General features: G+C 38.1%; 1 protein-coding gene across 2 annotated transcripts in view; it reads right to left on the bottom strand.

The window, feature by feature from the left end:
- Window positions 1-5,324: 5,324 nt before the first annotated feature.
- The window catches only part of LOC105380761, a 103,137-nt gene continuing 94,592 nt past the window's right edge, over window positions 5,325-13,869 (bottom strand). Inside the window, exons 3-4 of one of the 2 annotated variants that reach the window (XM_048625777.1) lie at window positions 7,726-7,836; window positions 5,325-7,383 (exon numbers count right to left, since the gene is read on the bottom strand). In XM_048625777.1, coding sequence (XP_048481734.1) covers window positions 6,333-7,383; window positions 7,726-7,836 — 1,162 coding nt within the window. In that variant the 3' untranslated portion in view covers window positions 5,325-6,332. Of the gene's footprint in view, window positions 7,384-7,725; window positions 7,851-13,869 lie in introns of those variants that run through there. The other variant, XM_048625778.1, reaches the window with a different exon arrangement.

The following is a 13,869-nucleotide window of genomic DNA, read 5'->3' as shown; positions in this document are numbered from 1 at the left end:
GTTTAATCTCATTCATAAATACGAATTTCCTTGTAAGAGCGTGGCCAGTGCGTTAGATAAATTAATTTGAGGAAAGTCACGTAGGGATTGTATGTTGCAGTGCAGGCGCGTCGGCCGCTGAATCGGCTTAATTAGGTAATTCCACACATTTGCTGCCCAGTTTTATGTATTCATATAACATAGCGCATTGAAACTGTGTTGGTCGATTTTTTTAGTTTCATTTATATACGTAAATTATTTATGCATAGCTAGCTTTTTTGCGTATGTTCCGTTGTTTCAACATTTTGTATGAACATTCAGAAATAAACAAAATATAAGTAACTCAAAATCAGTACCACTCTCAGAGTAAGAATAGAATAATAAAATCACCCTTATAATGATTAAACAAGGATCAATAATAATCGTTCCAATTACACCACATTAAACGCATGGCCGAACAGATTTAATAGCGATATAAAATCATTACGCCGCTAATAAACTAGTCGTTTATCTGAATGACTAATTAACTTGTACTCCCTGTAACACGTTATAAATTCATTAGATAGGATATCCTGGGCAATAAATAGAGCACCTGTGCTGACGGGCGAATGCCCCTTTATCATTTTAAAGTTCACTTTACGCAATAACTCGGTGAAGTGGGATTTACTTTGACGTTGGCCGCTGTGTTCCTTTGACGTTAGCTCCTAAACCAATATCGAACGACATTTACGTTCAGAATTGGATAATAACTTCCTGGCCAGTGCAAGTCAGCTTTAGGGTGCTTACATAGAGAATCGGGTTCCCTGTATCTACCTGTACCGGTAACCTGATTATGCGAAAGCGCTCACTCACGGAGCATTTCCCGGATTTTTTAATGTCATGAGCGCTTTTGCATAATCAGGTTACCGGTACAGGTAGACACAGGGAACCCGATTCTCTATGTAAGCACCCTATTTAGGAAGAGCTACAATCTTATCAGCGGAAACTGTAGTCTGTTTTTAATCTCAGATATTAAATTGGCAGATTCTGAATAAAAAACAGCCTTTAAATAAACTTTGACACCATTGTGCTAAATCTAGGGTACAGTCAAAGCAAACCGAGTCAACGGTATTTTACTTATCCATTCGGACGTTTTCACTATACCAATATATACAGGGGATAGCAAAAAGGGTATACTAAGCCGAAACCAGCATGTGCAGCATGTTATATCCAAGCCCGAAACTGAAATCAGAATTTCAAAATTCGTGAAAAAAAATTCCATAGAAACTAGAAACCTAGATATAACATGCTGATTTCGGCTTAGTATACCCTTTTTGTAACACCCTGTATAAGAGTTTATGGTTTCAGGCTGTGTAACTAGCAGACCTTTATCAGTACAATACCCAACATCCTGTATATCACTTACCCACTTAACCACTACAGCAATCAAGAAACTAAACTAACAAAATTTATACCTCAAGTTACTCGTATATCGATCAACCTTATTTCAGAGGGGAAAAGGCCCATAATGCTACTGTAGCCGAAAGTTTTCTGTATAAGTATCAGCTTGCCTGAAGGGCTAGCACGGGGCGCATTTAAGACGTGATAAAAGTTTTGTATCGCGTTCACTCTCATCGCGTAGCTTCAAGAGCGAGCGCGACAGACAATTTTTGTCACGTCTTAATAGCGCCCCGTGCTAGCCCTTCTGAAGAGGCTATAAAACAAAAGGGATTACATATTTAATGCCTCTGGATGCGAGTGAAACTCAGCGCTGACTAGCTAAGCTTACGGTAATAAATGTTGCGTCTTACAACATAACATAAATACAGTTTGGGTACTCACATTGTATATGGTTAGGTACTGTACCTTTTGCCAGTTGAACATCTATATTTAATCAAATTGTTAAAAACCTGTCTACTAGCTGTCCACGACACAGGCCTAGCCTAGTGTGGTAGCCCTTGTTATATCACCACCTTTTAATTTTTACCAAACACTACAACCTATATTTTTTGATCATCATAATCTTTAGTTTAAATAAATATTTTTTCATTTTCATATATTCTAACACCCCTTTTTTGCGTCGAGAAATTTCGATCCCTGAAAAAAATATTGTATATATGTTAATTTAGTACGCAAAACCATTTAAAATCAAATCAAGTATACTTACCTACTAGATCGGACAGGAGATAATCAAAGTAAACATTACTTATTAAAAACGAACCCCTCGTGCCTTCGTGATCGTTTTAAACGTGAAATCGTGACGATTTGATGGAAAATTTTCATTGGAATTGAATTTCAATGTTTAAGTAAAATGAAATCTGAAAGATTCCAGTATCTCATTTTATCTCAAGAACTAGAATTTGTAAATCTATGTATTTACAAATTATATATATGTACTTATACATAATAGTACAGTGCTGCACTGTACTATTATGTATAAGTACATAATATATAATAGTTGTAGTTAAGTCGATATAAACGTTAAAAAAAACTGGAGAATTTGTTCATACCTGCTTACTATAATATTTAATTTACTGGACCGATTAAAAATTAAATAAGTATTTAGGTAGATAACTTTATAATTTCAATTCAAAGAATAAAATAAACATGACCTCATAATTAGCAAGGTTTCCAAAAACAAAGAATTTATATTCTTCAAAGCGAATGAAATAATAAGTATTTTATTCTTTAATTTGAAGTCAAGTTACATGTAACCTAATTAGGTACTTACCAAAATTATAACTGAAAAAACAACGTCACCAATAATAGCAAAATACTTGAAATTTTTCTTCCGTAGATGGTAGCAGTCGTAGCTTTTAGCGATAAGACCGCCTTTTTTGTACCTATATGTTTGTATATGTATACTCGGGCTTGCGTGTTAATATGTATGCTCTGCCTAGCTTGGGGTCGGATGGCCGTGTATGAGATGTGCCCACATACTTATTATTATTAAACAGATAATACTACGAAGGTACCTTAGGTGTATATCATGTATGACATGTAGGGCATGCAATACCGCAATACCGGTATTGCGTAATACCGGGATCTCGGAAAAAATCCACGCTTTTTTCAATACCGGTATTGGAGTAATACCGGAATCAGACATTTTTTAGGCTATAAATCAAGCGATTAAGATATAGTTAGCCTTGTGCTCCTATATACTATGAAAGTGCACTTGTTTTCAACCGTTACATGCGGTTTTTGGCCTTTGAGAACCTAATTGTTGTCCATTCGTTCTAAAATTTTAACTCTAATACTCAATTCTCGTAAAAAATATTATATAATACAGAATTTGATTGATTTTTCTTGTTGTATTTTGCCCTATACGACCTTTAAACAAAATATATGCCATTTATTACAAGGAAGTCTAATACCGGTATTTATACCGGGATCCCGGTATTGAGTTCTAATACCGTAACTCAATACCGGTATTGAAAATATTACCGGTATTGCATGCCCTAATGACATGGTGTGGAGATAACTAAATTGGTATACTTACAACTTCGCCAGTGTCGTGTCCTCTGTTCATACCAAGGTGATATGAGAAAGCATAGTTATTGCCATTTTCCGAGACACGAGGAAACATGAGCCAATATAAGGTAAAAATGTTGTAACTCCCAAGGGAATTTAATATACTGAAGTTAGTAGCGAATGGGAATGGTACCTTGTAACTTCTTTATTAAGAAAACAAGGTTGAGAACCTAGAGTTTTAGGAATTAAATTAAAACTTGGCCAATCACCATGCTGGGTTCTGTTGAGTGCTTTCATTTCGCACAATTCAGTCGCTCACACCTCGACTAGGGGTGGAGAGAAGTGAAGCGTCCATCTTTTGGCATCGTACGCAACGGACGCATCGCATTCAGTATTCTTTGTGTAGAAATTCATACCAGTGCGTCCACTTAATCGGGTTTGCCGACGCCGTCTCTACATACATTTATGACGTGCTTATGGACGCTGATCTTTAGGAATTTCACGCAGGTTAATGATCCAAAAATAACAAATCAAAAATTAGTTCAGCCGTTTGGGAGCCACATACAGATAAAGAGATATGTTAACCTTATAACACCTTACTTTTTGTCTTGGATGTGCCCGTAAAATGGCAATAGGCCCGCCCCCTATTACATTGGGACTAACATAAACACTGGCGAAAAGTGGGTGCAGCAATGTACCTCTGCCTACCCCGCAATATATAACATCTTACTTTTTCTATCGGGGGTTAAAAAATTACCAGCTTTGTGTACATCTCCCAACGTTTCTTCCAGAAATCCTAAGTCGCCATCAGCCTGGCAGAGAATTTAATTTTGCTCAGAAATTCTACCATGTAAATGGAACGTTTTAGGAAAAATCAGGAAATAAAACCTTATTTCTTCAACTGCGACTGCTTTATCAGGTTACCAGGATATTTCCAGGTTATTCAGGATGTCTGAAATTTGATTCATAAAAGACGTAAGTACAGAATTTCAAAATTAGGATTTTAAAGGTAAGTTTTCTATCGGTATCGTACGTATCGGGCCAAACGGATTCTCATAAATGTACGGCGAAACGGCCTCGGCGGACGCACTTGTGCGAATTTCTAGTAGGTACCTATACTGATTGTGATTCTTTCGAGTGGAGACCACGGACAGGCAAAAGCAGCGTGGGACGCCCTCCTGCCCTCTGGACGGACGACCTTAGGCGGGTAGCCGGTAGTGGTTGGATAAGGAAGGTCGAGGACCGAGTGTTGTGACGCTCCTTGGGGGAGGCCTATGTCCAGCGATGGATGATTATTGGCTGATGATGATACTGATTGTTCCACAACATATTGAAAGCCGAAATCAGCTTCTCCCACTTCTGGCAATTCCACATGTTACATATATATATATACCAAGATACCTACGTATTTACATTTATGTACTCGATTTGCATATCTGCCTTTACCGTGTTATCTATGTCGGGGCGCCTAATATTTGGAACACATACATTCTCCATAAGTACATACATATAAATGGATCCTCTGATAACAAATTTAATCAATATAAGTACTTACAGCACAGTCCAGGCAACGGATGTTGACTAGCGAAAATCTTATTTATCAGGGAATGTTAACATTTACATACTCTTCATATAATTGTCAGTCGCAAACCTACTACAAACAAGAGGTTTCGCAAAGATAACTGTATACTTGCCAAGATTTTGCCACACTTAAAAAGATTTGTGAAAATGTGAAAACTACATCCTGTTACTCGTAAAAGTCCTCGGGTTACAAGCGAAAAGTACCCCTATTCCATTGTGTTACAGGTCTTAACAAGAGCAATATTACAACAAGGCAAACCAGCATGTTAGAACAAAGGATTTCTTCAAATAGGACCGTAACAAAAACAAATAAGTTTTCTATATAACTGTTTATTTTGAGTTACCGTGAAGTTGACTATTGTTAGGAAACTTAAAGTGTAAGTGATATTGTAATAAAATATACTTCTTTCAAGCGACGTCTAACTAACTGCCAACGCTGATATGTAAACCTACTTAATTTTAAGAAAAAAAATGATTCGTTATAGTAATTGGCACATGTAGATGAAATTACAATACAATTATCTAATAATAATATTATAAATCTTTGATTTAAATAACAACAATGATTTTAAATAAAAAAATAATCGCGTGTTTTTTTTGTAGCGGAATATTTAAAAATACTTATTAAATAACTGTGAAAATTCAGGTTGGACATCACAACGTTCCGTTATCAAATCCTGATCACAAGTCAAGGTTGATTGTCTCTGCCTAGAGCTTAAGCTAAAGGAAATTACACAAAATCAGTCATGCGAGAAATAAGTTAAATTGGTTAACTTGCAGCGTCGCCACTCACGGGCCTTCCACGGAGCGTCGCCAGCCCTGACGAGGGTCAGGACACACAACCTATCAAGTTTCATCAAAATATCAAATCTTCTGTGACGATGCTCCGTCGTAAACAATATACTAAACTTAGGACTAAATTTAAAAACGTATAATTGGACACGTACTTAGTACGCAGAAATCACAATATCGATAGAAGTACAAGTATCAAGAATAGAGTGTCAATACACATTTGCCTCCGTTTTGTAAAGCCGTTGTTAATTGCTAAAAAGGTACAAGTATTATCTTTTACAATATTTATCCTTAGTTTAATAATTAAGTAGCCTATCATGACTTACGTGATTAAATAACAATTTCTCCTACGTCCGAGCGTGTAGTCACAGTAAAACCGAGTTTAAGAAGCGCGCAGAAGTGAGTGTTATCAATATTTACACAAAAGCTCACACCGACTGCAGAATTCTACCGCTTGAAACTTGGCACTTAAACGATAAATCACTCAAAGCGAATTTGCTTTTGAAAGAGGAACTAAAGTGTCGGTTTGTCTACGCGTAGCTCTGCGCGTGTTCCAGCGGTCCCAGCTGTCCGCCCAGCGGGCCGCCCTTGTCCACCCAGTTCTTGAGCCGGCCGCGCAGCTCCTCAAGGCTCTTGGACTTGGCCTTGTTGATCCTCTTGTATTTCACGTCCTTGGGCTTGGTAACGTTGCGGTGGTTGGACATGACGCGGTTGTAGGTGACGACGGGGCCGCAGCGGGGCTCCTCGTCGCTGTCCGGCGCGGACGCCTCCTCGTCCGATGCGCTCGCCGGCGTCATGCGCTTGGGCACGTAGCTGTACGCCCAGGGCTTGCCCCGCGGCTTGGTCTCCTTGTCGCTGTCTTGGCTCTTCTCCTCGGCCGCGAGCACCACCTTCTTCGTCCGGAAGTTGTCCCGCCGCTGCGCCAACAGACTCGTCTCTTTATACTTCTCTTCATCGGTTTTGTTTGAGATCTCCTTCTCTGTACTGTTCTGAGCACTCAAGCCTTTAGTGGAATCGCCGTCGGCCTCCTCTTCAACGCTGTAGACGGTTTCCAGAATCTCCGGTCTCCGCAGGAAGCCGTTGGACCGCCTGACGACGCTGTACTTGAGGTTGGGGTCGATGGCGTCGGAGATGGAGCGCACGATGGTGACGCTGTCGGCGGAGCGGAAGCGCGGCACGAGCGGCAGGTTGCTGCAGTCCGAGTCCACGTCCTCCATGACGACCGCGGAGTCCGAGTCGTTGAGGGAATCGAAGTCGGTCACGTGGGAGTCTTGCAGCAGCTCGCGGTAGTCAGGGATAGTCTGGGATGGTTCGATACCGCTTTCGAGCAGCTTAGCTTGTAGGCTCTCGATGACTTTCTGTTGCTTCATGATGATATTCTCGCGGAGGGCGAGCATGCCGGTGATCTCCTTCTGCTTGCGGACGAGGCGGGACTCGAACAGCAGCAGCTGGCTGGAGAGGCTCCGCAGCTGGTCGGCCTTCTCCTGCTGCAGGCGCGTCGCCAGCTCCTCCTGCAGCCGGTGCGCGCGGCGCCAGGTGAGGAGCTGGTGCGCCTGAGCTCGGTATTTCATGCGGAGATCCCTGGAATGGATGAAGTGCAAGTTTATAACAATTATCTGGCCAAGATTTCTACCGGGTGAGCGTTGAGATGGTGGCATGTTTCTGATGATGATCTCTAATATAGGACTACTAAAGACTATCTTAGATGATTTGTGACAACAATGACGGTATCACGAATATGAACATTTTATAAACGTGCACCTACTCTGCAGCTGTGGACAGGATTCTGCCTGAACAGCGATTTAGATGAGGCATGTCCACGCTAAGTTAGTTGTTGATGATGTGGGGCAACAAGTATTCTTCGGTTCCTTTTATTCCTCTATCATAAATCCTGACATAGTACAAAGAAGCTGGTGGTGTTACCTGATGGACCTCCGTGCCTCGTCCAGGGTGTGGGCCTCCAGGGGGTCGGTGAGGGACGCCGCGAGCGACACGTCGGGCTCCGTGGGGCTGTTCAGAGCAGACTCGCTGCGGCTGTGGACAAGCATTATCTACTGTTAGCGAACTGTCTGATATTTATAACCCAATCAACGTTAAAAATCCCCCGATATTTAACACTAAAAGTCGCATAAATTTTGAACGGCTAAGCCGATTTTTGTAAAATATAGCTAAGAATACTCGAGGTAACATTACCTATGACCCAAATATACAAATCGAAAATCGGTTCAATCGTTTGGGAGCTACGCTACCACAGACATGTAAAACTTATAAAATCTATCTTTTTGTCGGGGGTTAAAAAGCCGCTGGCTAAATATATAAAGTACTTCCAGTGCAGTGGTGTGGGTGCTTCTATCCAGTGGTGGGTAGAAGGACAAAGCCTTCGCACAATTTTGTAATAAAGCTTTAAACCTAATTTACACTTGTGTAAATTGTAACTTGTGTGTGTCTGTGTAATATTAACTTCTACGACATACTGTCTCACAAAGCGTCCAATGAGCTTATCAAGGAAGCTTTAAGCTGTTGTGGTCACATAAAGTTCACGTTGTTCTACGAAAAGACATATCCATTTCCAATACGGGCAGCATTCAATACAAATTGAAATCGATACAAAAGTGTCATTACAGTTGTTATTATAAAAGGCACGACACGGAATTTCAGTGATACGGTTTTTCGATACACGTAACGGTCAATTGTATTTCAGGGGATTACTGTGAAAAGCTTTTATTTTCCATAAAAGTAATCGTGCTTTTTGATTTCCAATATGTGATTCGGTGGAAAGATAGGTATTTGGTATGGAATGGATTTGAAAGATTTATTATTTTGGAAACAAATAAAATAAAATAAGTGGAAGCTAAAAGTTCCACTTAACGATATTTTTATATGAAATTGAAAAAGGTTGTTTCATATTATGTTTTTCACTCAGGAGTATCAACAATATGCAGATAAATAAGTAAATGAATTTTATTATCTTGTTTCCTTTTTACATTTTTAGCCACGTCTCAGCGGCTACATTGAAGTTTTTAACACTTTTTAGCCTTACCATTAATTATCTTAGGTTTATCTTCACACCTAACATTAGCCATATAAATATTACATCTCCACCTATCGTAGGTATTATGAAGCGGTGTATCTTAATTTCATTGACATATTCAAAAGCCAAATAGTCATTAGATATGTCTCTAATAAGAGCACCGTATTGTATTAGATTATCTGTCTGCTCGTATGTTGAACAAGATTACGTGGGTTTCGTGAGAGAATATCGGGTTATTCGGAAATCCGAAGCGAATCGGAGATGCCATCTTGTATCAACGCCGCACTGGAGTAAACATTGTTACAACGAGGATATAACTCGGTTATCTCTCATTTCTGTGACTATTCTGAGCATAGATCCTCATGTCAAAAACACGGTTGTGCGACCATTATGTAACCGTAAAACTGGGTTCTAAACTTGGGAAATAATCAATAAATGGCGTATTGTATTAAAATCGTTGACTTACAAACATCAACTACCGAATGCATTTATATTTAAACGTTTTTTAGTGGAACCTCGAAAACGTTGCGTACGTCAGTTTGCGATTTGTTTTAGGGCTGATTTTTCAATGATCAGATATAAGTGTTATCTGAAGGATAAAATGGACAACATTTCATTTTCTTTACCCTATATTTTTATTAGCTATTCGGAAAGATTATAGAAAATTAGTGGACCCGTATTTTTTTATTTTGTATATACATTAATTTTTGCATGTTATTTTTAACTTTAAAGTTAATTATTTTAAAACCGGAAGTGAAGTCACATATTAGGCTCACTTTTTATTTTTGTCTATTGCCTGAGTCTCGAAAAAAAACATAAATGACACTGACAAGTGACATTTAAACTTTGTTTACATGCCAACCAACAAATGGGTCATTTTCAAATGACATTGATATTTCTGATGATGGAAAGTAGGTACTTATCATGTAAAAAAATAAGCAGAAGCATTTTTTCAGCTGTGTAGGCGGTGGCATGCTCTGGGACATATTATATAGAGGTCATCTGTTAATAATAAATAAAAAAATAGTCAGAAAGTGTCAGAACAGAATTAATGAAAATGACCCAAATAAACAACAACGTCACGATAAAACGTCAAATTCAATCAAAAATGAAAGTGACAGTTACTTTGTTTTTAAATCTATAGGCTTTGATCATCAAAATGCATCGCACCTGATGCATGACGTCATCAGCACTTTTTTACTATTTTATGATTTTTTCGAAAATGATACATCCAAAAAATACAAAAACATTTTTTTTGTGTCCTTTAGAGCTAAATCTCGAAATGGTTTTCGATTTATAGCAGCTTTAGTTTTTTGAAATGTTGTCCATTGTTGCTGTCACTGTCTAATACAAACATTCAGATGTGACAGCAACAATTTTATTCCTCAGATAACACTTATCTGACTATTGAAAAATCAGGCCCTAAGTAGGAGAATAGACACTCTGCTGGTTATTCCAATATTGCCTGTACCTCTTGCAACGCTTTTATTGTACCTACTGTTACTTACATAGTACTAAAAATGTACTTAATGTTTTGTAAAAGGATATGCCAAACATATAATAGCAATTTTGCATCATATATCATAGTCACAAACAAGAAATTGTCTAACTATCGATCGTAGTAATTATAGTATCTACGAGTAGGTACATAAGTGTATGTATTATTTATTTAGTAATAGGAACACCCAGCAAAAGATCTATCTGTACCTACTCCGCCCAGTGTAAACACAGATCGAAAAAATCATAAATAATTAATTTCATTTAAGAACTTACCCCATAACTTGATTCGATATTAAAACTACGGCTAGCCGAGATCCGAAAACTAAACTTTATTCATACACTGGCCGAAAACAACACAAGCACCTAACAAAAATTAAAAACAAACTCCATAAAAAGTTTCCTCATTCAACTGTTCAGTGTAACTGGCCAGTGCGTAGTATAAACTCTTTTTACCGCCACAGACCCCCATGTAAGGAAAAACATAACTCTATCCACCAACTATCCTACCCACGGCTCTATCTCGTTGTATTAAGCGTGCCGATTGCGTGACAATTCATGTTCGTTTTAAAGAGTGACCCCCCAGGAACGACTAATCTTTTGTCTCTTTCTGTCTGCAGGAAACCCAAGGAGTGCGCAAGCGGCGAATATCCGGAGTGAGGGTGACGCTTCACAGCACAGGAATAAAGGGGCTTCTTCCTTGATCAACCAGTCATGACGAAGGGGATCTATGGAACGGAAGGGTTTTAGTGGAACTATGGGTTTGATATTAAAATAACTAAAACTATTATCATAAAAATATTATCATGTTGAGTTGCACTTAGATCTGAATCCTACACATGTCCCAATGTTAGACCTCTGATTATTAAATAAGTTCTGTACATAAAAATACATGGACTAAACTAAAAACAATGATAACCTAAAATAAAAGTGTGTAAAAGGAAAGGCCTGTGCCTGACAGGTGGCCGCCACTTCCGGCAACAGCTGATGTCTGCGGCGGGAGGCTCAACTTTAAATTGCACGAATTTAACGGTTTTTGGAATTCGAATGCTCTTTTCGCGTTCGAATTTTGTACTTATTTAAAATTGGTAAACATGTATTCACGGCTAGAAAAAGGATTGAGTGAAAATTCACTGGTAATTATGAAAGTTTGTAGATACCCTTACAACAAGGTGTGGGATATAATTGATAATTTTTTAAAAAACAGTCTTGATACTTTTTTTAAACGAAATTTTGTTAATGGTCAAAAACCATTTTGGTCGTGAATATGAATGTTTCATGAAAATTTCTAGGAAATCAAAATATCCTTTTCTCTTAGCAAACAATCGTAACAATTCCATCTGCCCTCCGGACGGCCCTTTCCACCGTCCTACAATGACGTTTTATTTTTCGGTGAAATTTCGAGTATTTTCGTCAATAACGGGTGCCTTTTATGTTGAAGAGCGGAGCCTCTTATGTGAGGCGTCGGGGGCCTGTCACTCGAGATAAAACCAAACCAGGTTACAACCTTTTCATTCGAAACCATAACTGGGTCGAAGTCCTAGTGAAATAATCAAATTGTTACTGCTGCCACTATTATCTAGTCTAGAATGTAAAAAAGACAACAGCACCTAAAGTTCTATTTCGTAAATGTACACTCATGAGCAATAGCAATCATGTTAATTATACTTTTTGTTATTAGTAACGTAAAATAAACAAATTCCCTAAACTATCCTCACTAGTAATATAATGGTAATATGATATTACCAAAGTTAGATTTCATTTCAAAAACACACATTTATTTAGACACAATCCTAATTTCCGCATACCCTCACTAATGTTATAACTATGAGGAACCATTATAACTACGTATGTTTTATTTATTTGTTCATAATTCACGTCGCCACAGGGTGACGAGGGTAACTACGGGGCTGGAGGCTGGTGTGTGTGACATTTTAGTTCTGAATAACGAATAATCAAATGTCTCGCATAATACTGTATAGTGCCACAAACTTATCTGTTCCGGTGACAGCTCACGTAAATGTGTAATATTTCTTCATTCTATAAGATTTTAAGTTTGCCAGTAGTTGTATTTCGCTCTTGTGGTTTCAATAAACCCATCTAATCTATATCAATATATAATTCATTAGTAAATAATGAGATATGGATCAATTTAGTTCGCTCTCACCGGAACAGATAAGTTTGTCGCGGTATACCTACTTGCACATACCCGCGTCCTGATGAGCATATAAACAAACCTTAAAATAATTGTTAAAGGAATCCTTAGCACCAGTTTAACGTCACAAAATCAGTTCTGTGACGTTATACTGGATTATTTCCCACGAAGGTTTCAGAAGCGCTTTTTAAAACTTGAAGCTCACGCCATTTTAAACAAATTAATTCATATTGTCCAGTTCTCGACAAAGTAAATTTACAAATATAACCTAACCTTCTCTATGAAGGTATAGCTAGTATAGCTATAGTTTTGTACGACTCAATCTACAACCTATAAATTATGGAAACAAATAACGTAAACAAGACATTGGCACAATATTTCACGAATATCTCTCAGAAGCGCCGACAGCCTTGCGTCATTACTTTCTCTGCTTCTGAATAATACACGCCTTCCAGAAGCTTCATACATACATACATTATGCTCACGACACTGTAATCCTCGAAATGGTAGTCAGAGGCGACTGGCAAGCGAGCCACCCGCTTTACGATGTACATTTTGTGCTAACATGATAGGTTGCGAGCCGTGTCGCCGGTATTTGATTGAGTTCAATGCAGCTTTTTCCGAGCTCAAAATATTAGGTACTAGCTGTTCCCGAGAGCTTCTCTTCACCTTAAAAAGTTTTCCCGAGGGAGTTCCGGGATAAAAAGTAGCCTATGTTTTTTCTCAGGGTCTAGACCATTTATGTATACCAAATTTCATTCAAATCCATTTAGTTTTGGCGTGAAAGAGTAACAGAAAGACACAGTTACTTTCGCATTTATAATATTAGTTAGGATTTAACTGTGAAGGTCTCATGAAGTTTTGGCTTCCCTGAAAGTGAAACTTGACGCTGAAACGCAGTTGGCTGCGAAAGTTTCTTGAGTTTCCGGTTAAATTTGAAGGTAGTAAGTGCCCGCCCGTGAAGTGCCAAGTTCATGGCTTTAGCTCGCTCCGCTTGTAGCGGTTTTCCCGTGGGAATAACGGGATAGAAATAAAAATAATACAATCTTTGTAAATAAATATAATATTTAAAAAGGATTGTTTCTGAATGTTTACAGGATGTGTGGATAGGATTTTAATGTATTGAAATTTTAATGCTGATGATTTAAATTTATATTCTTGACTTAAGTTATTAGTATGTATTGGCCCAAATAACTACCAAACTATCTTATGTAAATATGTATATCGAAGTTGCATAATATTTTTAGAATTTAAATTCTTATGATTAAAATATTATACCTGTATTTATATTAAGTGATCTCAAAGGATCTTACATAAAGGTGACAATTCAAGATTGTATAAACAAGTAGGTACCTTAAAATAAAATTATTCATTAATTTTAATA

This window comes from Plutella xylostella, chromosome 15, assembly GCF_932276165.1.
Source record: "Plutella xylostella chromosome 15, ilPluXylo3.1, whole genome shotgun sequence".
NCBI lineage: Eukaryota > Metazoa > Arthropoda > Insecta > Lepidoptera > Plutellidae > Plutella > Plutella xylostella.
This window is presented reverse-complemented; position numbering and strand designations above follow the sequence as displayed.